This window comes from Sander vitreus, chromosome 19, assembly GCF_031162955.1.
Source record: "Sander vitreus isolate 19-12246 chromosome 19, sanVit1, whole genome shotgun sequence".
NCBI lineage: Eukaryota > Metazoa > Chordata > Actinopteri > Perciformes > Percidae > Sander > Sander vitreus.
In genome coordinates, this window is record NC_135873.1 from 4,588,662 (window position 1) to 4,616,241 (window position 27,580).

At 39.7% G+C, this 27,580-nt stretch overlaps 1 protein-coding gene across 4 annotated transcripts; it reads right to left on the reverse strand.

Moving 5' to 3' along the window:
* Positions 1-1,035: 1,035 nt before the first annotated feature.
* On the reverse strand, positions 1,036-26,859 carry LOC144534328 (solute carrier family 12 member 3-like). Of its 4 annotated transcripts, XM_078276201.1 has the most exons (27): positions 26,702-26,859; positions 26,142-26,295; positions 25,873-26,004; positions 25,662-25,737; positions 24,972-25,067; positions 20,124-20,263; positions 19,815-19,925; positions 19,599-19,710; positions 19,349-19,479; positions 19,172-19,256; positions 16,062-16,219; positions 14,622-14,729; positions 14,165-14,288; positions 13,875-13,976; positions 13,415-13,570; positions 13,188-13,287; positions 12,911-13,022; positions 10,787-10,921; positions 10,374-10,480; positions 10,076-10,158; positions 9,886-9,954; positions 9,190-9,294; positions 5,959-6,070; positions 3,318-3,404; positions 2,768-2,879; positions 2,243-2,310; positions 1,245-1,383 (listed from the first exon to the last, which is right to left on the reverse strand). In XM_078276201.1, the coding sequence occupies exons 1-27, from the start codon at positions 26,842-26,844 to the stop codon at positions 1,245-1,247; spliced, it is 3,057 nt and encodes a 1,018-aa protein (XP_078132327.1). In that variant the 5' UTR covers positions 26,845-26,859. The 4 variants fall into 4 exon arrangements, with proteins under 4 accessions (XP_078132323.1, XP_078132324.1, XP_078132325.1 ...); XM_078276197.1 differs by lacking the exons at positions 24,972-25,067; positions 25,662-25,737; positions 25,873-26,004; positions 26,142-26,295; positions 26,702-26,859 and adding an exon at positions 21,470-21,623 and having other exon boundaries at positions 1,036-1,383; XM_078276198.1 differs by lacking the exons at positions 24,972-25,067; positions 25,662-25,737; positions 25,873-26,004; positions 26,142-26,295; positions 26,702-26,859 and adding an exon at positions 20,766-21,006 and having other exon boundaries at positions 1,036-1,383.
* Positions 26,860-27,580: the final 721 nt, after the last annotated feature.

The following is a 27,580-nucleotide window of genomic DNA, read 5'->3' on the forward strand; positions in this document are numbered from 1 at the left end:
CCACCGGTTGAGAACCACTGCTGTAGAGGATTCCGACACCGGGATGTAACAATCTGCAGCTGCTGTTGTCGGAAAAACACAGACGGTGCGTTCAATGAAACTGGTCATTTACAGCCTCATGGTGCATTCAAAGTTGTTGTTAAATTCAAATGTGTGACTAGATTAAATATATAATAAACAAATCAAGTTCATAAAGTCACTTTCTTTGCATTAATTTGATTCCCAATCAAGATACACTGGTAAGAATTGCTTTCCATTGTTAATATGTACTTAAAAACAGTTCTGAAATGCAAAATAATAGAATTTTAATCATGTGATAAAACGTGATTAATCGCGATTAACTATAGAAATTTAAAGGAGAATTCCGGCCAATTTTTACATTAATCTTGATCGCTATAGCTATGCGAGTACTTTCGATAAAAAAAACCCCGACCCGAATCAGTGCAGGTAACACGGAGAAGCTGCAGCTACGTACTACAAGCGTCCCCTGAGCTAAAACAGCAGTCACCGGACGGCAGCTAGCAGCTAACGGCTATCTGGCTGTACACACTCACCAGAGGGCAGCTAGCAGCTAACAGCTACTACCGCAGTACTGTTTATTTTAGGGGGGAATACACTTCAAGACGTGACATGAACTGTCCTCTGGAGGACATAGCCACACCACCGCCGCTCCGTGGATTTTTATTGGGATGATTATCACAGAAGCCTGTCTGAATACACTCACCGGACGGCAGCTAGCAGCTAACGACTAATGGCTATCAGCTAGCAGGGCAAGCTAGCTACCGGCAGGATCGAGACAGGGACCAGGGTAGGTGAATTTAAACAATGTCTGAGTTGAAAATGCATCTTGTTGACACGTAAGGGCCCTGTTCATGTGGCACAGACAGTAATTGCATTTTGTGTCTGTTAAGAGGCACAAAGGCACTCTAAAACTTGCCCCGACCACCGTTTTAGCTCAGGGGATGCTTGTAGTACGTAGCTGCAGCTTCTCCGTGTTACCTGCACTGATTCGGGTCTGGTTTTTTTTCTATCGAAAGTACTCGCGTAGCTATAGCCATCAAGATTAACGTAAAAATTGGCCGGAATTCTCCTTGAACGATTAATCGCGATTGAGAAAATGTAATCGTTTGACAGCCCTAGTTCAAATATAATAGTTATTTTAACCCTTGGCACCATTGCATGGATATTTTCATTTCCCCCCCTGGCTTAATTTAGTGTCCATCCCTGTAAGACAATTTATTCATTCACTGGCAGTAGAAAGTGAGCACATCCTCCTGGTTTCCTCGTATCAGCACCACAGGGCAGTGGAGGCCACAGGTCAGGATATCTAGCCAGGCCATGTACAGAGCACTAGTGCAGTCGCTGTGTGGCACTGGAAGGCTCCTGGATAAAGCATAATATTTACATGAGCATACCAACACTGCACGACAAGAACAGAGACTGCTCCACCTTGACTTATGGGGTAAATATGTACACTCAAATGTGTGCATGCTGTGGTTTGCAGCGAACCCAAAGAAACTCAACCTCTCCCATCTCTTTCTGTTATCTGAATCATACTGCCGTGGAATTAGCCATGGTCTGGTGGATTTTTGTGCCTAATTTTGCATCCCTGTGGACATTAGACGATGTACTGTTTTCATCTCCTAAAGCTGATAGAAAGGCCTGTATGCATGTTTCACCTACAGTATGGCATATATCTATATTACATAGCCTAAGACTAAACTAGAAGAGAACATGATCAAGACCGCTCACAGTTTTATAAGTTATGCTGTGTTCCATTCAGACACTTGCTCAATTAAACAAAGAATGATGGTTGTGGTTGAAAATATAAGTTAAACAATCATTATATTATAATTATTATTATAATATAGTATAGTTCCAATCAAGAGACATTTTAATGCTTCAGCATTTATACACACTATATAAACATTTACTAAATGGCTTATAACTCACTATAATGTAGGGTTAAGAGCACATATAATTATTTATTAACCTACTTTTCAACCACTATAACTCCTCCTGAGGGCACCCAGTGGATGCTGGTTAAAAACAGGCTAATGAATGACAATACTGTAAAAGTTGTGAGAATGTCTTCATAGGAAAACTTACATTTTAGTAACAAATGCTATACATTAAGACTTAAAATGTCCTTATATACAGTATGCGTCTACTTTTTTGTGGAAAACAGCCTTGAGGTGATATTTTCATTAACCTGAAGTGATAATGTAAACTGTGTACTCACACAACTACGAGACCAGCGTATATTGAATTCCTCCGGATGATTTCATTCAGCCTCACTTTGGTTTCAGACTGGGAAAGAAGGAAATTAATTTCAGACATCTGACCGAGTTTGTTGACAGTGAATGACATTACTATGGACAGCATGCTGTTGCTTATGTTAGAACACACACACACACACACACACACACACACACACACACACACACACACACACACACACACACACACACACACACACACACAGTGTGTCTCACTATCTTTGTGGGGACCCGTCATTGACATAATGCATTCCCTAGCCCCTTACCCTAACCTTAACCATCACAACTAAATGCCTAACCTTAACCCTTACCCTAACCATAACCTAATTCTAACCCTAATCCTAAAACCAAATCTTAACCCTCAAACAGCCCTTTAAAGTTGTGGGGTCCAGCATTTTGGCACCACAAAGCTGTCCGGACCCCACAAGTATACTGTATTCCCAGTTTTTGGACCCCACGAATATAGTTAAACAAGAACACACACACACCTTTTGTCTGAAGGCCTCAAACTCCTTGTCTGATATTTTCGATGAGGCGACACCTTCATGCGGTTCATCATATAGCCTGAAGGGGGCGACACTGTCCACAAACCTATCAAGGCTTAAAAGCAGCAAGAAGAAGAAAAAATGGACAGAAGTCAGTTTGTGAAGGAGGACAGAGAAAAACAGAGTCTTGGTCTTTGAAGGTTCAAACTACGCACTATAGCTTTAACATTTTTACAAAACTAAGTGTCTGTTGGTCATTTATGATGGACAAGTAAAATGATTAAAAGAGCATTACAAGTACATTGTAGTTTATTTGTCTTTGAACAAGCATCTTTATGTGATGATATGTGTTTGTGTATGGAAATATCCATGTCAACCCTGGAAAGTACAACTCGGGGCGCAAGAGTAAAAAAGTTTTCTTGTTCAAAATAAAGCTATACTTAAATTATTGAACATGATAGCCTGTTGTTATAGACTGATCCCTTCCTGTTTCAGTACAACTGTTCCAAAAGTGTGTGTTGTGACAGTTCATGCAGATGGTTCCCATACATACTTCTTGGTCTTTGGACGATTCTCGCTGTCCGTCATGACTATAACCTCATTAAAATCCAAACGAAACCGTTTCAGAAGAGCAAGTATCCTAAAAGAAACAACAGTTAGAGTCCCAGCACATCAGTTTCCTCAGACCATAATGCATTACCAAAATGCATTTTACACACAACAGTGTCCATGAAATCTGAACTTTTATGTATGTAATGTAAATGGATTGCACAAATAGAGCAGAAATCTACCAATTTACATTCCAATCAATTGGCATGAATAATCAAATTAGTCTAAATAAAAAAAATTGATTTTTTTTTTTATAAAACTATGAGGTTTAAAAATGATACAATTGTATGAATTCAGATCAGTCCAAATTAAATTTTCTGCTGGACTGCTCAGATCAGCAAGGAATATATTCCACCATGTTTAATACTGTACACACACACACACACACACACACACACACACACACACACACACACACACACACACACACACACACACACATATATATACACATGCATATATATGTATATACATACACACATATATACATATATACATATACACATATATATATACATATATATATATAGATATACACATATGTATATACACACACATATATATACACATATACACATATATATATATATATATATATATACATATATACAAAAAATGTAATCTAATTAATTACATACTCTGTGATTAATTAATCGCATACTGTGTCTGTGTTTTTTTTCCGACGGCAGCTGCAGATTGTTACATACCGGTGTTGAATCCTCTACAGTAAAACACAGTCAAACTTTACACCATTTAGCATTAGCTGTCAGCATTTTAACCGTTTTTAATCCAGCTACTAGCTAGCGGTAGGCTAACGTTAGCTGCTGTTGAGTGTTAACTAGTGTCACGTGCAGCGATGTTTGTGTTACCTGTATCGTCTGTTTCAGAGCATTAGAGAGAAGTGCAGGCATAACAGTGGCACCAGATTTTGGTAGCCATGGTTGGCAGGAAGAAGATTTTTACAAATAAATGTTCCAATTAATGATCCAGGCAGCACATTCTCATCTCCCTCCTTCATTTTACAGTCGAATGGTGGCTAGAACGGCTCCGGGTCAAACGTCAATATGGAATGGAGTAATCTGCGTTATTTTTTCTCAGATTCATTAATCAAAATGAATGCGTTATTTTGACAGCCCTAATATATATATATATATATATAGATAGAACATTTATTTATTTACGATACATCATTCATTCACAACGAAAATTGGTGTCCTTAAAGATTGGATTTTTCCTCATTTTTTTAATTAAGGCATTAAGATCAATTTCCTAAAGATGATTTTTTTATTCCTCTTTTTAGTCAACTTTAGAATGGGTGTCCTAATTTGTTCACATGAATATATATATATATATATATATATATATATATATATACACATACATATATATATACACACATTATGGCATGCCGTTTGGGAATTATATATATATAGTTTGAATATATTGAATGAAAGTCTGAATATATTGAATGAACCTTGAATATATTGAATGAAAGTCTGAATATATTGAATGAACCTTGAATATATTGAATGAAAGTCTGAATATTTTTAATGAACCTTGAATATATACTGTATATAACTGAAACTCTGAATATATTGAATGGAAATCAGAATATATTGAATGGAAGTCTGAATATATTGAATGGATGTCTGAATATAATGAATGAATGTCTGAATATATTGAATGAATATAAAGTTGAAATGGAATCTGATGTCATTGTCTGCCACCATCTTGTGTTTTCATTGTGATTAATCCTAACTAAAGTGTGACACTATGAGCGAATCAGCAAGAAATCTACTGTCAGCAATTCTGAGCAATGAAGAGATTATTAAAACACTGGCGAATGCATGTACGGGCCAAAACACTGGTTACGGTAACCATATCCAGTACCGTTCTCCCAATGAAGTTTATTCACTTTTTCATCATGTAAGACCAAATGAAAGGAACCTTTCTGGTCAGGCAGGTCCCTTTCATCAGGCTAGCGTCAACACGCCTTTCGTTCAATATATTCAGACTTTCATTTAATATTCAGACTTTCATTCAATATATTCAGACTTTCATACAATATATTCAGACTTTCATTCAATATATTCAAGGTGCATTCAATATATTCAAGGTGCATTCAATATATTCAGACTTTCATTCAATATATTCAAGGTTCATTCAATATATTCAGACTTTCATTCAATATATTCGAGGTTCATTCAATATATTTGAGGTTCATTCAATATATATTTAAGGTTCATTCAATATATTCGGACATTCATTCAATATATTCAGACTTTCATTCAATATATTCAAACTTCACATATATATAATAATTTCCTAAACGGCATGCCATAACACACATATATATATATATATATATATATATATATATATATATATACACATATATATACACACATATTATATATACATATATATATATACACACATTATATATATACATATACATACATACATACATATACATACACATATATATATATATATATACACACACACACACACACACACACACATACACACACACACACACATACATATGTATATGTTAGAAGTTAAAATAAGAGAATACATACTCGTTGCGGCTTTCCTCCATGTTTAGTTCCTCTCCTACGATGAAGACCCTGACCTTACAGCGGCTCCAGCGTTTCCTCCTGGTGAGCAGGTAAGGCACCAGCAGAGTCAGACCTTAAAAGAGAAGAAAGAGAAATACTGCAGCTAAGAAAGAGGATCCATGAAAAATGTGTATTTTTTTTTGCATTTCTCTGTATCAAGCCCACTGTCAGACATACAGGTGGCTCTACCTTGTGTCCACTGACCATTATTGTACTGAAACTATACCGTAAAATATATATATATATATATATATATATATATATATATACATATATATGTATATATATATACATACATATATATACATACATATATATATATATATATATATATATATATATATATATATATATATATATAGAGAGAGAGAGAGAGAGAGAGAGAGAGAGAGAGAGAGAGAGAGAGGACCCAAAACCTTCCTTTCTTGAGCCACATTAACCTGCTCTGGGGGATCCCGATGCATTCCCAGGCCCCTGGAAAACCTCCCATAGGGGGATGAAGGTGGGGCAAAGGAGCAACGGCTCTAGTTCCTCACAGATTATTGAGCTTCTCATCCTTTCTCTAACAGAGACGCCAGCCAATCTCCTGAGAAAACCCATGTCGGCCGCTTGTATTGAGATCTCGTTCTTTAAGTCATGACCAGGACCCATCCACGACCAGGAAGGAATCTGCATTGTTCCTCTTCAATCTGAGGTTCCACTATCGGCCGAACCCTACTTAGAAGAACCTTAGAGTAGACTTTACCAGGGAGGCTGAGAAATGTGATAACCCTGTAATTCGCAAACACTCTCTGGTCTTGCTTTTTGAACAGGGGAACCACCACCCCAGTCTGTCACTCCTTTGGCACTGTCCCGGACTTCCATGCAATGTTGAAGACGCGTGTCATCCAAGACAACCCCTCCACACCCAAAGCATTCAGCATTTCTGGACAGATTTTATCAATCCCCGGGTCTTGGTTGTTTGACTACCTCATTGACTTCTACCAGGGAAATTGATGATGATACCCCATCAACCTCCAGCTCTGCCTCTACCATAAAAGGTGTGTTATTTTTATACAGGAGTCCCTCAAAGTGCTCCTTCCACTGCCCTATTACCTCCTCAGTTGAGGTCAACAGCGTCCCATTCTTACTGTAGACAGCTTAGATGGTTTCCCGTTTCACACTCCTGAGGTGGCGAACGGTTTTCCAGAACCACCTTGGTGCTGACTGAAAGTCATTCTCCATGTCTTCTCCGAACTTTTCCCACACCCACTGCTTTGCCTCTTACAGTGGGGCAAAGAAATATTTAGTCAGCCACCAATTGTGCAAGTTCTCCTACTTAAAAAGATGAGAGAGGCCTGTAATTTTCATCATAGGTACACTTCAACTATGAGAGACAAAATGAGAAAAAAAATCCAGAAAATCACATTGTAGGATTTTGAATGACTTTATTTGCAAATTCCTCGGGAAAATAAGTATTTGGTCACCTACAAACAAGCAAGATTTCTGGCTCTCACAGACCTGTAACTTCTTCTTTAAGAGGCTCCTCTGTCCTCCACTCGTTACCTGTATTAATGGCACCTGTTTGAACTTGTTATCAGTATAAAAGACACCTGTACACAATCTCAAACAGTCACACTCCAAACACTATGGCCAAGACCAAAGAGCTGTCAAAGGACACCAGAAGCAAAATTGTAGACCTGCACCAGGCTGGGAAGACTCTGCAATAGGTAAGCAGCTTGGTGTGAAGAAATCAACTGTGGGAGAAATTACAAGAAAATGGAAGACATACAAGACCACTAATAATCTCCCTCGATCCGGGGCTCCACGCAAGATCTCACCCCGTGGGGTCAAAATGATCACAAGGTGAGCAAAAATCCCAGAAACACACGGGGGGACCTAGTGAATGACCTGCAGAGAGCTGGGACCAAAGTAACAAAGGCTACCATCAGTAACACACTACGCCGCCAGGGACTCAAATCCTGCAGTGCCAGACGTGTCGCCCCTGCTTAAGCCAGTACTTGTCCAGGCCCGTCGGAGTTTACTAGAGAGCATTTGGATGATCCAGAAGAGGATTGGGAGAATGTCATATGGTCAGATGAAACCAAAATAGAACTTTTTGGTAAAAACTTAACTCGTCGTGTTTGGAGGGGAAAGAATGCTGAGTTGCATCCAAAGAACACCATACCTACTGTGAAGCATGGGGGTGGAAACATCATGCTTTGGGGCTGTTTTTCTGCAAAGGGACCAGGACGACTGATCCGTGTAAAGGAAAGAATGAATGGGGCCATGTATCGTGAGATTTTGAGTGAAAACCTCCTTCCATCAGCAAGGGCATTGAAGATGAAACGTGGCTGGGTCTTTCAGCATGACAATGATCCCAAACACACCGCCCGGGCAACGAAGGAGTGGCTTCGTAAGAAGCATTTCAAGGTCCTGGAGTGGCCTAGCCAGTCTCCAGATCTCAACCCCATAGAAAATCTTTGGAGGGAGTTGAAAGTCTGTGTTGCCCAGCGACAGCCCCAAAACATCACTGCTCTAGAGGAGATCTGCATGGAGGAATGGGCCAAAATACCAGCAGCAAACGTTTGACCTCTGTCATTGCCAACAAAGAGTATATAACAAAGTATTGAGATGAACTTTTGTTATTGACCAAATACTTATTTTCCACCATAATTTGAAAATAAATTCATTAAAAATCCTACAATGCAATTTTATGGATTTTTTTTCTCATTTTGTCTCTCATAGTTGAAGTGTACCTATGATGAAAATGAAAGGCCTCTCTCATCTTTTTAAGTGGGAGAACTTGCACAATTGGTGGCTGACTAAATACTTTTTTGCCCCACTGTATACGGCAGAGGCTGCAGCCCTTTGGGCCCGTCAATACCCTTCAACTGCCTCCAGAGTCCTCCGGGATAACATATCCCAGAAAGACTCCTTCAGTCAGACGGCTTCCCTGACCACCGGTGTCCACCACAGTGTTCGTGGAGTTACCGCCCCTTGAGGCACTTAGGACACTGAGACTGAGCTTCCTGCTGCAGCTTCAGCAAGGGAAGCTTTGGACATTGCCTAATCGGGTTTAATGCCCCCAACCTCCACAGGGATGCCAGAAAAGCTCCGCTCCAGACGTTCCCAGTTCACCCAGTTGTCAGAGATTACCAACAAGTTGTCGGCATAAAACTAGTGTATTGTGCTTGTTTCGTCAGCTCTAACCTCCATCATCTGCTATCCAGTAGACGTCGATGGTCTTCTTCCCCTGGTCATTCTGAAACACTGTCTTGATCTGATCACTGTCGCCTTTATCTGAGATGTTGTCAGCTGGAACAGCAAAAGGAGGAAGAATGAGGGGCAGTGGCAATATTTAAAAATTCCATTAGTAGTCTAGAGTAGTATTGTGAAGCAATAATGCACTACGAGGTGTCCCAATATAATAAATACTGTAATATATTTACAAGGTGGTGGCAGATTTAGCTCTGTTTTTGGTCTCTACCAACTCCTCAGGGAAATATCTGGCTCCTTAGTTGCAAGATGCTCCACAATGTTCACCATGTAGTTTCTGCTCAGGTGTACAGTGGATTTTCAGAGCATTTTCATGTAAAACAGCTGCCTGCTGCAGCTGAAAAGGGCAGTATGAGAGCCATGAGAGTGAACTCAGTAACGTTATGGCCGGACAGCTAAACCATGAGCTGAAACTCTATACAGCGCCGCAAAGCCGCGGGGAGCAACAGATTCCGGTGATAATTCTCTGTAGGTTCATTACTACAAGGGACTCCTTTAATGATTTTATATTTAAGTCAGAGTTAGATTTGGATTGGTTAGGATTTCATGGTACAGATCATTCTTCAGGAGTGGATGCAAGTCAATACAATGTCCTCAAAATATTGTATTTTAAAGTATATGTGTGCTCACAGGGTTCCTTCTCAGAAGATTGCTGGTCCTCTTTTTCAACAGATTCCTCTGGCTCAAAACCCTGGTTCACTGGAAGACAGACATTGCATCCTTAACCATTTTGTTTTCAATATTATACAAATATGTCATGTTGTAGGAAAGCACACAGATAAAATAAAGAGAAAAGGATTATAAAGTCTGGATTTCTAACCTTCAAAATCAAACTGGTCAGAGGTATCCAACCCTTCCATCATCCTCAAGATACATAGACAGTAGTTGGAGTCGAAGGTATCGCTAGAGAAAATAGAAGAAAATTCTATTAAAGTAGTAATAATGATAAAAAATGAATATGTGTATTCTTACTGCACCTGTAAGCACCTATAAAGACAACAATGAATTTTTAAAATGTGTAATATTTCCTCAGACTATAGAGAGCTGTTTAATCCTTCAATGACAGTAAAACTGAAAAGTCAACATTGTTTTTTAATCATTTCTTTAACTACACTTACTATATGGTGTTGATATAATCATCAATGCTTTCAGGAGAACTGTCCCTCCAGTTTGACTTGAAGCCCAGGACCAGAATGTTGGGCTTCAGCTTGCCAAGACCAGAAGCCTTGAGAAAATGTCAAATGAGAAGATAAATTATATTTTACGTTTCATAAAATACAAATAAAAACATACTGTAGGTTTAAATGTTCTAAATGAAAGTTATATTTAGCACCCAATAGATGACTCCTACTCTAATGAGAAAAGATACAAATACGAAAAAGCCAAAATTGTGAGAATGACAGTATAAATTGTGCTTAACAGGTTATCATCTTAAAACATAATCTGAAACCAGATTAATCCCCAGCAAATGTTCTTAATACGATTGAAGCTGTAGTTATTTCCCACAGATAAACACATGCAGATGTTTTACCTGTAGCAAGTGTCGAGCTCCAACTCTGAGGCTGTCAGCAGTGAAAGGAGAATAAAAGGAGCGCACCTTCCTCTTGTTCATCCACTTTACCAACCGATCTGTGGCATCCTGTGGCCGAGTCTGTCTGTCCTGATCCTTAAAGGACAAGGAGATTCAATAAAAGACATAAAAGCAAAATGAAGACATTGAACGCGACCAGTAAAACATGTCTGATGAAAAGCTTCTGTAAGGAGGATTGGGTAGTTTTCTAATACAACGATATAAATGGGGCTGTCTACTTTCCCCCTTGCTTCACCAACAGGTGAAGGATTTCTTAGGAGGGCAACTACCTAAGATTTCTGATGACACTGCCCTACTGTCTCTTCTTCAGGGGGTAGATTCAGGGCATGGTTGCGCCTTATGAGCATTTCTACAATGGTGGGATGACAACTACCTGGACCTCAATGTGACAAAAACTAAAGAATTCATTATTTTAGGAAGAATTATTTTGAGCCCAACGCCAGCATTATCCATGGTGAAAATGTTGAAATCGTTGAATCATATAAATACTTGAACCATATTCGACACTAACCTTTAGCTTGATAAAAACACTGAGTTAATTGTCAAGAGGACAGCAAAGAATCCACTTGATGCGAAAGCTGAACTCTTTTAATGCCTCTGAGGAAATTGTATGTAGCTTTTATCATTCCTTTTTTGGAAGTCTTTTAACTTTATCATTCATTTGTTGGTTTTATGGGTTGCCCCAGAAAGCAAGAATATCCTGTAAATAAACTGTAAATATCTGCTCTAAGAGACGTATCTCTCTGCCCTGTCAGACACTGCTCTCCCTCTCTGACTGCTGCTCTGAATCTAAAATTGATTGCTTTTCCTTGGGTTCCAAGATGTTAACACTGAATTTTAAACATTACATTTTGAAGCTGAATTTGCCATTTTGAATTTGAGCAAGATGAAAATATATTAGTTGAATTTTATACATTGTATTTTGCATCTGAATTTGATATATTAAAATGTTTAACGTTGAATTTTTATTCTGAATTTGTGCAGTGTTGTAATGTAACGAAGTACAAATTACTTTTGATACTTAAGTACAGCAAACATCAGATACTTATAAGACTTTTACTCAAGTAATATTCTAAAAAGTGACTTTAACTTCTACCAAAGTTATTTTCTGGTAAGATACTTGCACTTTTACTCAAGTATTGCTTTTGAGTACTTTATACAAGACTGAATTTGTGAACATTGAAAAATAAAGGTGAAAGTAAGTTACTGATTTGAGTGAGAACGCTGTTACCAGTAGCAACAAACCAGGCTGCAATGTAAAATATACACTGTCAGTTCCCACTAAAAGTGCTGTTTTTGCCATTGACAGGCTCAGATTATTATTCCGAGTGTCTGACAACATTATGGAAAGGATCCCATACAGAGAAATACCTTTTTGTTAAAGAGTAAGATCCTTTTGCTTAACATAAAATAGCCCCGAAATCACCATCAATAATCTGAACCTGTCAGTGGCAAAAACAGCACTTCTAGTGATGCAAACTGACCGTGTGCATTTTACATTGCAGCCCGGATTGTAACTGCTGGTTACAGCATTCTCACTCAATACTGGACTACAGAATTAAAAAAAATGTAAAAAGATGTCAAAGACTTTGGTTCACATTAGTCACTTAGACACCAATGCATGGGAAAATATGGTCCAAGTTGAAAAATACTGAAACACCATTATTTAGAAAAACTAACAGATTTTTTCTAACATTACTGTCAGTGTCAATGTAAGTATTCAACTGGGGACGTTTCATGGTGATTTCTGTTAAATTATATTCCCTATTCACCTGTAGCATCTCCTATTAACATGGGCTGCAGTGGGTAATTGGCATCACCAATTTCAGTATTTTTCAATACTTTCCACGACTTGGATTTCTTAGGACTTTGTATATGTTATAAAGAAGACTTTTATGAGTAATACACATTTGTATTTGTTGTATTTGTTGCAATTTGTGGGAGATTCACCCCTTTTTTCTTACAAAATGCTTGTACAATTTTGGGATAAATACAGTTGTTTGAATTGAATTCATCATCTCATTTTCCTTTCGGTAACAAACCTATTGAGATTAAATGACAGACCATGATTATGTCTCCACAGATCATGAGGCTTGCGTGTTTGGTGAAGGAGTCAACAAAGTCCACCAGGGCTGGTCGCAGGTTTGGTGGCCCAGTCAGGACCAGACATTGCGGTCTGAAGGAACAGATTACAGTAGTGTAAATACACTACTTTTCTACTAACTGAGAAGTATGACATCAAATTCCAGTTAAAATGGATTAGACAAATACTACAGAGAGAAGTCTATATGCTGATTAAGAATATTATTACATGATATAACTGAGGTTTTCGGTCACTCACCTAAAATTCTTGACATGGTCCTCTACACCAGAAAGAGTGACAGAGGCTGACAAAGCCATGTTATATGAACCTGCCTGGACTGATGAACCCCAGTTCACCTCTGTGGAAATTAAAACACACATTGAGGTAATATCACACAGTTCTTACATGTTCACTCTTTAATATAGGTCAGGGTATTCTCATCAGAACATAGTTGCATTTGAAAACATATTATGTTTTGGACTTACTTGGCTTGTTGTAGTTGATGTATAGACACAGGAGGATAAGGACGCTAATGGTGAAGAGAGCAGCCCACCAGGTAAACAGGAACATCAGCACCACAGCAACCACTGCTCCAAATAAAGCTATCCATTTACTGTAGTAATGAAACTCTGGCCTCCAACCTAAAGGGGGGCGACAATGAGAAATAGATGACTTTTAGGTGAAATGACACATAACCTTTAATCTCACATAGCTACACATCTGTCAAATATGGCAGCCAGAGGGGCAAATGTCTGTTTCTAGTCTTTTATTGACTTGGCATTGGTTTCAGTCTGGCTCCTATATATTATATAGGAGCCAGACTTTTATATCTTCTATATCTTAGAGTCAGGGGAGACTGGGACCTAAAAGGGAGACACACACAAACTCAGGGTGTGATTTGTGAAGAAATCAGGGGGGAGGGGGTATTCCAGTCAGGTCACTCACCGGGAGAGTTTGTGAATGAAGCGTGAAAGCAGCTGAAGTTGATGAGGGAGTAGGAACACATGAATAAGTTGGAGTTTAAGGCTGCGATGGTGTTCAGCTCACCTGTAAAAATTCAGAGAAAGTAATTCAATCCAAAAGCTATAAAGACAATTAAAAAGTTATGGATACTCATTTTTCTCTTAGTTGAAATATGTAATCACAACTAGAACAAAAACAAATTTTAGCATATAAAAAATATGGAAATCAATAGTTCCAATAACAAAACAGCTACAGTATTAGATCACACCCACCAATGAGAATGAAGGCCACAGCAATGAAGAAGCAGAGTATATAGGCACGGAGTGGCTCATCATTTTTCCCATAGCCCTTTGCAAAGACTCCAATGTATGGGTATATCTTGTCTTTGCACAGACACTGGCAAATAAAGCAGGAAGTAGAAGCTATTAAATATCTGTTACATGTATACATACGTTAGTATAGATATGAAGCAAGATATGTTTTTATTATGATGTTGCCCTTTTGAGAGATAACTTCCACAGTTTGACAGTTTGACATTTTATTATATGAATCAGATTCGACTCTCGCCTTTTCAGTCATTGTGGTCACGGTCTGGCAGTTCAACAATTTAATACATACTTGAAAACCTTGTTCATTACAAACTTTATGCCAGCAATGTACAGCCCGTGAGCCAGACTAAAATAGATGTAACAGGCCGATTTACATCAGGGTTTGGCTGTGGTTTCTCACCTGAAAGATTTTAGGAGCGGAGACGAGGAAGCCAAGAGCAGATGACAAGCTAGCTGCAAAGACACCAGCAGTGATGAGGTAGTACCAACCTGATAGTTGGCCCAGGGTCTGGTTGGAATAGTAATTAAGAAATAAGATTTACCTTTTGATATTTTACACTTAGCTACGAATAACATTTAAATGTTTCTGAAACTGTTTAATTTTCCATATGATGATCATAAATACCTGTAACAGCAAACAAGACAAACAGTGAAAAGATCGCTTTTTATATATAGTTTTTAATAATGCCTTTGCCCTGGTCCAATTTTGCCTGCAAAGTCACAAAATGATTTACAGCAGGCAGACTGCCTCTACTGTCACTCATTTTGATGGGTCACAGATTTCATTGTAACACCAGAAAAGCCTGTGTTTGAGCATCAAGCCAGGTAAAAGGTAGCAGGCGATTTCTTTGTAACTGTAATTTATTTATATTTTAGAAGTTATAGTTATGGCTCGTACTGGGTCAGGGCCATCACAGAAAGACAGACGACAGGCAAAACCACAGTCAACTTCGGTCGGGCTTTCCACAGATGAAGACAAGTAGAGGTAAAGAATTTAAAACCAACCCTGAATTGGCCCTCTTCCTCCTAGACAGCTATGTCTATTTTAATCATAAAATAACTTACAATGCGAGATTAGGCTGTACGTCAGTAGCCTAAAGTTACATGAAATTACGTCGCCCTTGCATTTAGTGCCCAGTTTTTATTTCTTATCAGTCCGTGTTAGTGATACCCAATTTTCTTTTTGACGCCCTGTACTTGTACTTGTGTAAAGGTCCGTGGGTTTCATTAAAAGGCGCTATTACATGGGTTGCTACGACAAACTCTTGCTAATGCTTTGGCTTGTGACACAGTGAGCTCACGATACATCTAAAGTAGGCCAAGTTACTGTATGCACAGACTTGAACACACTTGAATACTTGAAATGCAACAATGCATCGGTACAAATTCCCTTATCTTAAAAGGAATAATATTTCTGTCCAAGCAAAACATTTACTATACACTAACTCAGTAATAGTGGGTAATACATGCTTACCTCCCGTTGACCTTACATATTTTTTGCTGCATCGGGCACATTATTGTTGTGTTTGTTATTGTTGTTACTATCCCTAAATAATGGTAGAATTGTGTATCTAGTGTAGTATTTATCCACAATATTCATGTATAAAAGGTTTAAACGTGGAAATGCTGTTTTCCAGCCAGCATGCGCTAGAAAAGATCTTTAAGACAGCAGGTGTGGTAAAAAACGCTTTTGTCCAAAGGGGCCACTGGAATCAACACAAACTACAAGTTCCTCGTAGCCACTTTAAGAAAAACTGGCTCATTTACAAACCCAGTAAGTTTTGGATAATAAAAGCTGTTATATTTTTATTCCATGATAGGCAGAAGGATTGAGTGGTACCTTTGTAGTGTTGGCCAGACCATAATGACAAGACTGTGACACGATGCACTCTGTGAAGTTCCCGCCGAAGTTACATCCCAATCCCACACAGTCACCAGTGATGTTTCCAGTCAGAATGTCACCTATATTACCAGAGGCGTCTCGCACCACACAGGACGCTGGAGGGAGATAAAGAGGTATATATTTTTCTACCATTTTGAGCCCATCAACCCTCTCACGCTAACCAGTATACTGATGACATTGCCCTTAACATAGATAAATAGATAGATAAATCCTAAAAAACTTAACCTCTTAAAAAATCCTTATTATTTCAGATAAACAAATCAAATGAGAAGCTAATAAATATTGTGGCGAGCTACGTAGAAAGATTCACTCGAGAGCCAGAGCACCTCATTTCAAAGGTAGTTTATTGTAGCTCTACGCACACTCGATACACCCATAGCCTCTGGCAGATCACACCGAAGACATGGACCTCAAAGTTCCACCCTTGATCACTGTGGAGCTCAGCAGGGACCCCAAAGCGGGGTTTGGTGACTACTCAACCAGCTTCTCGGCTGTTGTGGTGATCTGGCACCGCATACGCCTCAGGCCACTTTGTGAAGAAGTCCATGGCCACGACGATGTAATGGTTGCCAGAGTCTGTGACAGGGAAGGGCCACAGGATGTCCACTCCCACTTGCTCCATGGGGCCCCTACCAAGTACTGCTGCAGTGGGTAGGTCCCTTCTGGGCAGTGCAGGGGTCACAGCTGTGCATTTGGAACTCCACGTCTTGTCGACAGCCAGGCCAGTAGAATCACGCCTGAGACACTGGAGGGTCTTGGCATTTCTGTAGTGCCCTACGCACACTGAGCTGTGGACGATTCAAAGGACTTGTGGACGGAGCACACAGGGCACCAGTAGCTGCAGGATGCCGTTCCCTCATCCAGGAGCCTGCCACATCCGGTACATCCGCCCATCATGTAGTTCGAAGTTGTCCCACTGAGAGTGGTAAGCCTTTACCTCAGGCCCCAGTGCAGACACCTCTGACCACTCAGGTTGACGTCCTGTCTCCAGCCAGCCCCCAGTCAGTCAGTGGAAGCCATCCCTCCTCAGAGACATTTGGAGAGCGCATTGGCGTTGTCATATTGTTGCCCTGCCTGTTGCTGGATGTCAAATTGTACTTGTGCAGGGCCTCAAGCCAACGGGCCACTTGGCCCTTAGGATGCTTGAAGTTCAGGAGCCAGGTAAGAGAAGCATGGTAGATGCGACTGACGAAGTGGCTGCCATGCAAATATGGCCGGAAGTGCTGTACTGCCTGGACCACGGCCAGCAGCTCTCGTTGTGTGACATAGTAATTCTTTTCTGCCTTACTCAGGCATGATAAAAGGGCTGCTGGGCATTTGAGTAGGCTACAATGGGGGTTTCGGTGAGGGACGTCCTGAGTCTAGTGAAGGCTGCAGCACATGCACCATCCCAGATGAAAGGACGGCCCTGATCAGTCAGGCGATTGAGTGGGCTGGCAAAGTCTCTGACAAAACGGCGGTAGTATGATGCCAGACCCAGGAAGCTCTTTAGTTCAGTGGCATTAACGGGGGTTGCCAATCTCGGACGGCAGCCACTTTCTCTGGGTCAGTGGCTACACAACAAGCGTTGATCACATGGCCCACAGCCCGGCCCAACGGATGGCAGTGAAGAACTCATGCAGATTGGACAGTGCTCTGTCAAAGCTGTTTGCATGCACCAGGTGGTCATCGAGTTACATAAAACAATGGCCATTTTCGAAATAGCCTACTACATACTACAGACGAATGCAGTATGCAGTACCTACTCCATACTGCGTTAATCAGTAGTATGCAGTATGAAAACAGTTAAATCGGTTTATTCTGCAGTATGCTAGGTCAAGCTGCGCCTTTGAACAAGCTCTTAAAGCACTGGACAAAAAAATTAACTCACACCACTATTGCAAATGAAAAATATAATTTATTGAGCTTTGAATGTTTTTGTTTACTTTATAAGATGCTGGTTTAGCTTCCCCACACTTTAAACTATTTATTCTAACAGCTCATGGTGACATAAGACAAACAAGATATTCAACGAGGGGAGACGGTTATATAAAGCATTGTTCAACAACATTTGCTCAACCTTTTTCAGCTAGGCTACATGAACAAAACAGTTTTAGTAAGTTTAAAACTAATGTTAAAAAAGAGTCATGTTGTCATTAATAATGATAATATCCCATGATAAGATAATGCCTCTCCAATACAGGAATACAAATTATATGCTTTGGTGTCCCCCTAAGTCTACATATTTGCCACAGCATGTTACTTATGTTGCTACAACTGTTTACTTATTTACCGTACAACTGAAACTTTACTTCTTATTCATATGAAATAAGCAAATACAACAAACAATAATTATGAACTAAACTATTATAATTCTTTGAAAGTCTTTCAAAGGGAGATGGGTATCTCTCAGCCCTATCAGACGCTGCTCTCCTTCGCCTCTGCCTGCTCTGTGGCCGTTGTGTGTGGCAAGCTTGTCAACCTTACGGCTGCTATCTTTAGTGGAGCTTTTTAAGCTTTCACAGGTTCCCCTTAATCTTATAATAGATATTGGTGTTGTGTTATTTAAACAAATAATTGGGAAAATGAATAAGAACTAAACTGAGTTGGCCAATCTGCATTCAAGGCTGTCAATAAAAGGAGCACACCTGAGGAGTTTACTCTCCAACTATCTGATGGCTTAGCTGTGGCTGATTTGTGTTCAAACTTGTATTTGGTTAGAGGTTGAGGACTGTAAGTGAGTTAGGGGTACCCTGTACATTTTACGTTCAGGGTTAACTTTGTCTAGATACGCAGGTTTGTTAAGCACTTTTGTTATAGAAGCAGGCTAGGTCTTTTGGTTTGTGTTTTGCTTTAAGAGCTAAAAATTAGTTAGGCCTAGATTTGTTGTATTAATTTAATTGGTTTAGCTACTCCAGCTTTTGTAAATTTTTTGATTACATAAAAAAATACAATTTAATTTTCACTTCCAAACTGACGCTGTCACTCATTTTAATTGTTGTGTTATTGTCCCTGGTACCATCGAAGGGGACGTAACACAATTCAAAATAAATGCATGCTTAGCTTACCAGCAGTTATAGAAATTGCCAGATAGGAGATTGTAGTCCAGAAAATGGCCCCTAGGGTGCCTTTGGGGATAGCAGTAGCAGGGTCCTGCAAAAGGAAATCATACAGAAGTCAACATTCATCTAGTCTTTATTAGTGGATGTGATGTAAGAATTATCTCTCCGCCTTCTTCATCATACTTTGAGGTCGCCACAGATGTTGACTCCAGACAGGATGCCAGTGGCAGCGGGAAAGAAAATAGAAAACATCCGGAAAAAGCTGCCGTCAGGCCCTCTCCAATCTGGTTTCAGGTTCGCTATGAAGATCTCACCTGGTGACAGGCAACAACAAAAACTGTCCTCTGAAAAACTATATAATGCACAGTATATTTTAAAACTGATGACATGCTGTAATAAAAGGCAGTGGTTTGTCCTGAGAAGTCAAACTCACTGTTGTATCCAAAGATGCCTTGGGCCTGTTTCTCTATAGAGGGCGGGATGATTGTGCCCACCAAGTAGTTGGCAAACGAGACCAAGAGAACTATAAAGAACAAAATCTGGGTCTGAAGACAGAGACAAATAAGAGAGAATAACATATGGGAATAACATACGATAAAGAGTAAAAGGTAGTGAACAAATAAAGTGAGAGGTATCAGGATGTGCTCACCTTGGACTCCCACTCCATTCCAGCCAATGAAATGAGCAGAAGAATAGTCACTGTGATCACGCCCACAATACGGACGTCATTCAAGTCATCGACAATGACAACATGAAACTCCTACAATAATATTACCAGAGTATTCACACACAAGGTACAAAGAAATATGAAAATTTATGTAAGTACATTTTGGGTAAACATCAGGCCTTTGCTTAACAGTTAAAATGTTTTTGAGTACCTTTAGTAAATACTAATTCAGTCATTTCAGGTTTTGAAATTGCCAAGGGTTTATTTTTTGAGTTGAAGCATATTATGTACCCGCATTAGATCCCGGACCACCTCTGAAAAGCCAACGGTGTTAAGCGCACAGGCCAGAGCGTTGGCGAAGGAAAAGAGCATCCCAATTGGGGCACCAATTTCAGGACCCAGAGAGCGGGAGATCATGAAATACGTCCCACCTGAAAATTATGTGTAACAGAGACAAGGTTGTTATCATAGAATACCACAGATCTGTAGTTTTAATAGGGGCAAATTAAGCACTATTATGAATTATAAAAGTTATACATTTACATATTTGTCACATTGCAAAAGGGCATTTTTATTTTAGATGTGGTGATGCATGATTTGTTTGCATGGTTTTATTGGCAAGTTTTAAGTTTGTTTACTTTGCATAATTTTTTGGCATGTTTTAAGTTTGTTTGCTGTGTTTTTATTATGTTATCATGTAATGCTTTTAACAGTGTCAGTTTTCCCACAACCCCTGAACTGCACATCCACCACTCACAGCAGCAAATCAACACTAATCAACACAATGAGGACCAGGTGTGAAGGACCTACAGTATTTAAAAGCAGGTGTGGAGCTGAGACAGAGGGCATTTTTCAATACCAAGAACGTAAAGTACGAACTTGTGTTCTCCGGGAGGACGTTCTTACTAGTTGTTCTTGGAAGTACAAACTCACAAGTTAACGATCACACAGGACGCTGTTGACAGTTTGAGACGATGCATTCTTTCTGTTATGCTGTTATTGCGCAACACCCCCAGCACAGAGGCCGGCTGCAGTTCTCCAAAATAACAGCCAGTTCCGACTGCGTCCCAGCTCCGGCGGTCCGCAGCCCTCCGGAGCAGATACGTAGAGCTTCTATTTTTGCCGGACGCAGGAGAGCTCCGCAGCAAATCAGCACATGGCAGATAGTGCGGGACAGGAAGTTGAGCACAGAAACAAAATAAAAAATCCGGTTAATTTTCAAAATAAAATACACCGTGCTCACAGCGGATCATATTTCTCTGCACTACACCTTGAAAACACAGTACAGAGTTGTGTCATAGTTGACACGGCATGCCAATATTACTCATATCCCTCCCCCACCCACAACCCAACCCAGATCAACTAGTGTTTAGACTAGTCTTTGTGTTAAGCTGTCATTTAAGTTTTTATTAGTTTTAGTCACGTTCATACTCTTTTTGGTCTAGTCAAGTTTCAGTTGACTAAAAGTCTGAGCATTTTAGTCTTATTTTAGTCAGAATTATACATGACTATTTTAGTCTAGTTTTAGTCAACGAAAACTGATGACATTTAGTCTAGTTTTAGTCAATGAAAATTGTATTTAAGTCTCTTTTTAGTAATGCAAGTCTATTAAATCCAGTCAATATAGTAATAAGTACCTAGTAGAGATGCACCGATAGACCGGCCGGTGACCAGAATTGGCCGGTTTTCACGTGCTCGGCCATGACCGGCGACCGGCAGGTCAGTCTGACATATGCCGATTTCATGCCAGTCAATGCTACAATTAACTGACAACATAAGTTATGCGTGTTACAGTTTTCAAGGATGCACGCACACACGGACGCCACAGCACAGTCTCTTTTTCCTTTCGCTCAACTTTTCCGCCGTGTGTTGCGCGTACCCGATCGCGGTGTGAAGCGCGTGTCCGCCCTATTCTCGCACATGTAGGGAACCTCGTGAATTAACCTGCAACATGTCAGCTGTTTGGAAATTCTTCAGCGTGTGTGCAGAAGATAACAAGTTTGCAATATGCAACACCTGCAAGGAAAAAGTAGGGCGTGGAGGGACGACACCAAAAACCAAAATCACATTTTTTTAGTTGGATATTGGATGTGAAAAGAAGGAAATGGTTCAAACATTGCACTTTAGATGTGTGTGAATTTCCCACACCAGGAGTAATTTATATAGTTCTATTTTATAGTGATCCATTATCTGTTCAAAAAATGTTCTATGTTCTGTGCAAAATGTTCTATTAGAGAAAAGATAGAAAATAAATATTTGTGTGTGCTGTAAAGAGGTTAGAAAAAATGAAATCGGAATCGGCTAAAATCGGTATCGGCTGGCCTAACTCAAAGAAAATCGGAAATCGGAATCGGCCTAGAAAATTGTAATCGATGCATCTCTAGTACCTAGTAATATAGACAAAACCAAAATGTTGGCCAACAAGGGATGCTTAGTACACATGGAGTCAGTCAGGTAGGAACTAAGAACCTACACACTCTCACACAAACAAATACACACACACACACACACACACACACACACACGTTTGTCTCAGTCGTTTTCAGCTCCAGTGGCTGACGTCTAAAGCCAACGTTAAAATGAGACATTAACCACAGCCTCATAAGTTGGCATTAGCTTTCTAAAATAGAAAGTAACGTTACCTTAATGTCTTGACTTACCTCAATTTCATTATGGAATGGCTTGAGATGTCTCTTAAGGTTCGTGGTGTTTTTTTTCTATGACTTCTATGTAATGAAAGTTTTTCCAAATGCCGTTTATTGTTTTTGTCAGACTTAATTTAGTTTGTTGTCGTTTACGCTCGTCTCACTCTCTAACTCACCGCTGCATCTTCTAAATTAAATAATGCCGCAACAGGTCTGCACAGTGCAACCCGAGATATTTAGTCATAATTTTCGTTGACGAAAACAACACTAGTCCGAACACAGACTCATACACGCTGAGAGACAAACACCAGCCAGGGCACATCACATCAAAAAGGCAAAGAAAAAAAAAAAGGGGTGTAAATAAGCATGGTCCCATTGTTGGTCCGTAATAGTCATGTTCAGATCGCCCTCCCACGCAGCTTTTGACAAAGTACGAGGGTTCACGGAGGCCGGGTATAGTGAATCGTACAGTGCAGAAATGCATTTCTTACGGTTGGGGTCTGTCGCCAGGAGGGAGTCAGTCAGGTTTTCAGGGGGGTGTGGGGGCGGTTAGGGAAGTGGGGGAATGTCTTTTTGACAAAGTCGCTAATGTGGAAGTCATTAGGGACTGTTTGTTATTTATTTAAGGGGCCTTTTTGGAACCTTTAGGCTAAAAAGACTTGAACCTGTTCTCACCAATAATACTTTTTCTAAGACCCTCCAAAATAATTTGAAAAAGTAGCATGACTCTCACCTTATGTGCTAGTTCGCACAAGATGTACAAATGTCATTTGACTTTTTACAGTCATGACACATAGGCGTTAACCTCTGCATTCTCATCTTACACATCACACTCCTCTGTTATGGTGTGGTGGCCATTTCAGTAGATTTACTAACATTGTTAATGTGAAAACACAATAAGCATGGAAACTAAATGCACACTTCCTGCATTACTGCATTCCTTCAAATACTAAGTTGCTCATCTAGTAAACTAGTATTCATATGAAATAAAACAATAAAACATTGAGACCATTCAGCAAAGGACACTGGGAAATAACCAATTCAACAGTGGTTGCTATGGACTCGTCACTAGGCTTCCTCAGTCACTGTATATTTTAGCACATAGGTAAAGCTCCCGAAGCTGAACATTATATTCCAAAACATATATGTTTATTTTTAAAGCAGATTTTAAATTACATTGTAACAATTTAACAATTCTCCCTTATGAAATCCAATCGCAGTACGGCTGTCTTGGAACGCAATAGACAGACAGTGGCGGAATGCCCCAACACTTAAATTCAACTAAAACCAACAGTCACACCATAAAACGTTAAGACACGTTGAGAAAAAAGATCCGTATTTTGCATTTTGCATTTATTTTGCAAATTTTCCGTATTTAAAAAAGTAATCCACAGCGATCAGTAGATCGACAAAAAGGTAAATGACACGGTGTATCCAGCAAGGCCTATACGAGCGTCATATTCACCAGCCAGCTCCGAACAGGTGAACGAGGCCTCTCCACTTCGCCATTTAAAAAAAGTGGAATAAACGTATAAAAGTCCAAATCTACACAAAACCCGCAATCAATTAGTAAGCTGACATCACATGTATATACATGGCATTTAGGAAACCTTTATTGCAACGTTGGCACGGCAAGATGTCCAGACATAGTGCAACAGTAACTTTCGTTTTTTGCGTCCTGCTGCTCCCATCATCAGCCAGGTATTATTTTTTTTACTAAAGCAGTATATGAAATCTGATGTATTACCTACCACCATTTAGTTGTTTTTTGTTATTTAAGATATTTATAAAATATCTGGTCATGCCAGATATAATTAATTATCCCACTCATTTTTTAAACAATGCAATTACCAGTGTCAGCCACCAGGGGGCAGCTCCCCCTGCCCCCCAGCAAACTCATGGGTCAGACCCATCTGGTAGCGAAGGAGGGCAGAGACTAAGAGCTACATGGAAAAATATGCACCAAACAAGCCACTTTGAAATGTTGCTTTTTTCATGAATACAAAAGTTGGGTGACCCCCCCATCCTAGACTAAAAAATGTTGGGTGACCCTCCCCTCAACAAAGAATAAAAAGACATGACCCTCCCCTATTTTCCTTCCGGTGGTCCATTCCATAAATACTGAACGGTCCCTTATTACGTTCGTTGCTACAACAACTTCTTATTGCTTTTGCTCGTGAAAAACAGTGGCAGTGTTACCCGGTTTATCTCACGAGACATCCAAAGTAGGCTAAGTCACCGTATGCAACACTTGAAATGCAATGTGACTTATTCTCTCATTGTAAATGAATGATTTTCTGTCCAAAGCGGTCGCTAGAATCAACACAAACTGAAAGCTACATAATTATAAAAGTATTCTGTATTGTAAATTATGTTAACTGAATTAACAAACTCAGGGCCTTCCCTAACTAAACTGGGTACATGTGGGCTACATTTAGCACTCAATTCAAGTGCATGATCTTTCACCCATTTTGAGACACAGGAAGTGACTGACCTGAGATCACTCTCCCGTTGGTGGCGATGGCAGAAATGGAGAGGCCAGTTATCGTGGTCACCATAACAGACAACAGGATAATAACGCAGGTCAACACTGATAAGAAAAATGAAAAGTATTCATGATACTACATACATAGTAGACATAGACTATACATGGGTATTGATGTTTTGGTTTCAAGGCCCGTCTCTCCATCTTTGCCTATTATTTTGCAGACCTCTGCATGACCACAGGGATGCACTGTACATGCATTATTTTCTCAATAATACATGCTTTCGATATTGTATACCGTTGAGCACTAGTTATCAAGTTATCAAAAACAGCATTTATATCAAGCTTTCATGGGCCTCTATTGTAGGTAGTATAGTAGGTAATATACATGCACAAGTTTGTGAATCACATATAGTCATCACTGAAAACAGAGAAAACAAGGTTTAAAAACACATATCAAATCAGTTTTTGATCAGTGTAGAGCACAACATCTGCACCGGCATCTGAGATAAAACTCTATCAGCAATGTGCATCTGCACATACTATTTTCATGCAACATAATGTAAATGTAATGATGTAAAGGTAAATCGAATAAAGTCCTACATCAGAGGGCGAGAGTGATGCAATGGAGTGTTACACGCCACAAAACAGAGGATGGAAAGGGACTAATGTATGGTATGGAGGGATGAATGAACTCACCAATGCCTGCCTGAGAAGTGATCAATGTTAGGCGCAGAAACAAGATGACTCCCCAAATATTCAGCATGCAACGCATCTGTGACAAAAGTTCAATAAAAACAGCTCAGCAAGATGTTTGTAAGATGGTTTCATATCAAGTGTCAACAGAATTGAAATAATTAGCGTATGAAGTCTGTATGTACGCTCAAATACTGTACACAGTTTTGCTCACCATGACTCCAATAAACCAGCCAAATCTAGCAGGAGCTTTCTTTGGTGGAGCTTTTGACTCTTCAGTTTCACTGTCTGGGAGATTGCTATCTCCTGAGTCTGTGGTCGTGACCTCTATACCCCCCTCTTTTTCCTAAGTAAAATACATGTTTTACAAAGAGAACTATTTTAAATAGCTTAATGATAATGATGGTGGGATTGAGATGATTATTCACAAGTTACATAATGCGAGGTGCTGTGAGACTTAGTTTCCAGAGGGGGAAAACTTACCTGAAATGCCTTGCGGAGAGCCTCAAGAGATGGTCGGCTCCCCGTCTGCTGGTGCAGAGTGCGGGTGTAATGCCCCAGTTGTGGTACCTGGTCTAGCGTGCTGTAGATGGAAGATCTCCGCAGCTCCACCCTCGAGCCGCGGTGCTCTAATGCACTGTTAATTGGGAGGTCCAAGCAAAGTTGTTATTTTAAACAAACAGAAAGAAATAAGAGGAAATATTGCAACATCGCATTTCCGGTGGCAGCGGGGCAATCCCGGAAGTGGAAGGTCGTGGATATATATTAATGGTCCACTTACCTACAGCAGCCTAACTAATGACGCATTAGCAATACTATTTGTATGGTTTTAGGTTAACTTTCTCAGGACATCATAACATACAAAAGTTATTAATTACTTTGACTAAAATGAAAATAACTAACTGAAAAAATCACTTTGTAGTGTAAGCCAATCAGAATTAGTGAAATTACAGTTAACCCTTAAACTATCACCAATATGGAATAAAGGATACACAAGTTGATTGGTAAGGTAAAAGTGGACACTAGAAGTTAACAACACAAACCTTGACTCAACGTCTGAGACGACGATGGTTGGAGGAATACCGTGTGAAGAGTACCTGGGAGGTCCTTCGTCATTGTTTGAGAAGTGGACATTGGGGACAACGCCCAGGTCCAACCCACCACGTTTGGATGTTAACTGCCCCATCGGCACGTATTACTTACTCCTGTGCAGTATGGGAAAAAGGGCTGACAAGATGATGAAGAATTTATGAAAAAGCTTGTTTTTACAGAAATGATTGGCATGTGTCCTAAAAGATGCCACATTTGTCCTCTAACAGTGACCATGTGTGTATCTAACTGTTACCAAGTCATGCAGCCTCACTTGGACCCTACTAAGATGGTTTTAGTTCAATCCTGACTAGACTGGTAGGTCAATGGACTCCAAAGTCAAAAGTGCTCTTGGCATCTCTCAAGAGGTCAATGAGAAGTATGGATCAATTGTCAGCTGAACAGGCTGAACACATATGTCATATTACCATTATTTATGGTGAGTGTGTACACTTCAAGCTGCACTATATAATGGTTGGTAGTTTTTCTGGGGGTTTGCCACTACGAGCAGCTCCTTTCACATTACACATACTGCAGTCATTTGACCAATTGGTAAAAGAGAACTCTACTGATTGAGCATTGCGCTTCTACAACATTGTCTGACTCATGATGGACAGTTAAAAATATCAAAACCAATGCAGCAGAGATATCTTCTTTTTTTATTCCACACATTCTTCTTCTTTGTTCAAACCTGGCAGTTCCCTTTTATAAACAATTGTCAGTAGGGTTGGGTACTGTTCACATTTATTCCAGTACCTGAAATGCAGTTACGGTACCCAACGGTACATTTTTCTGTACTTTCCCTCTGTAATAACAAAGTTTTATTTCAGTTA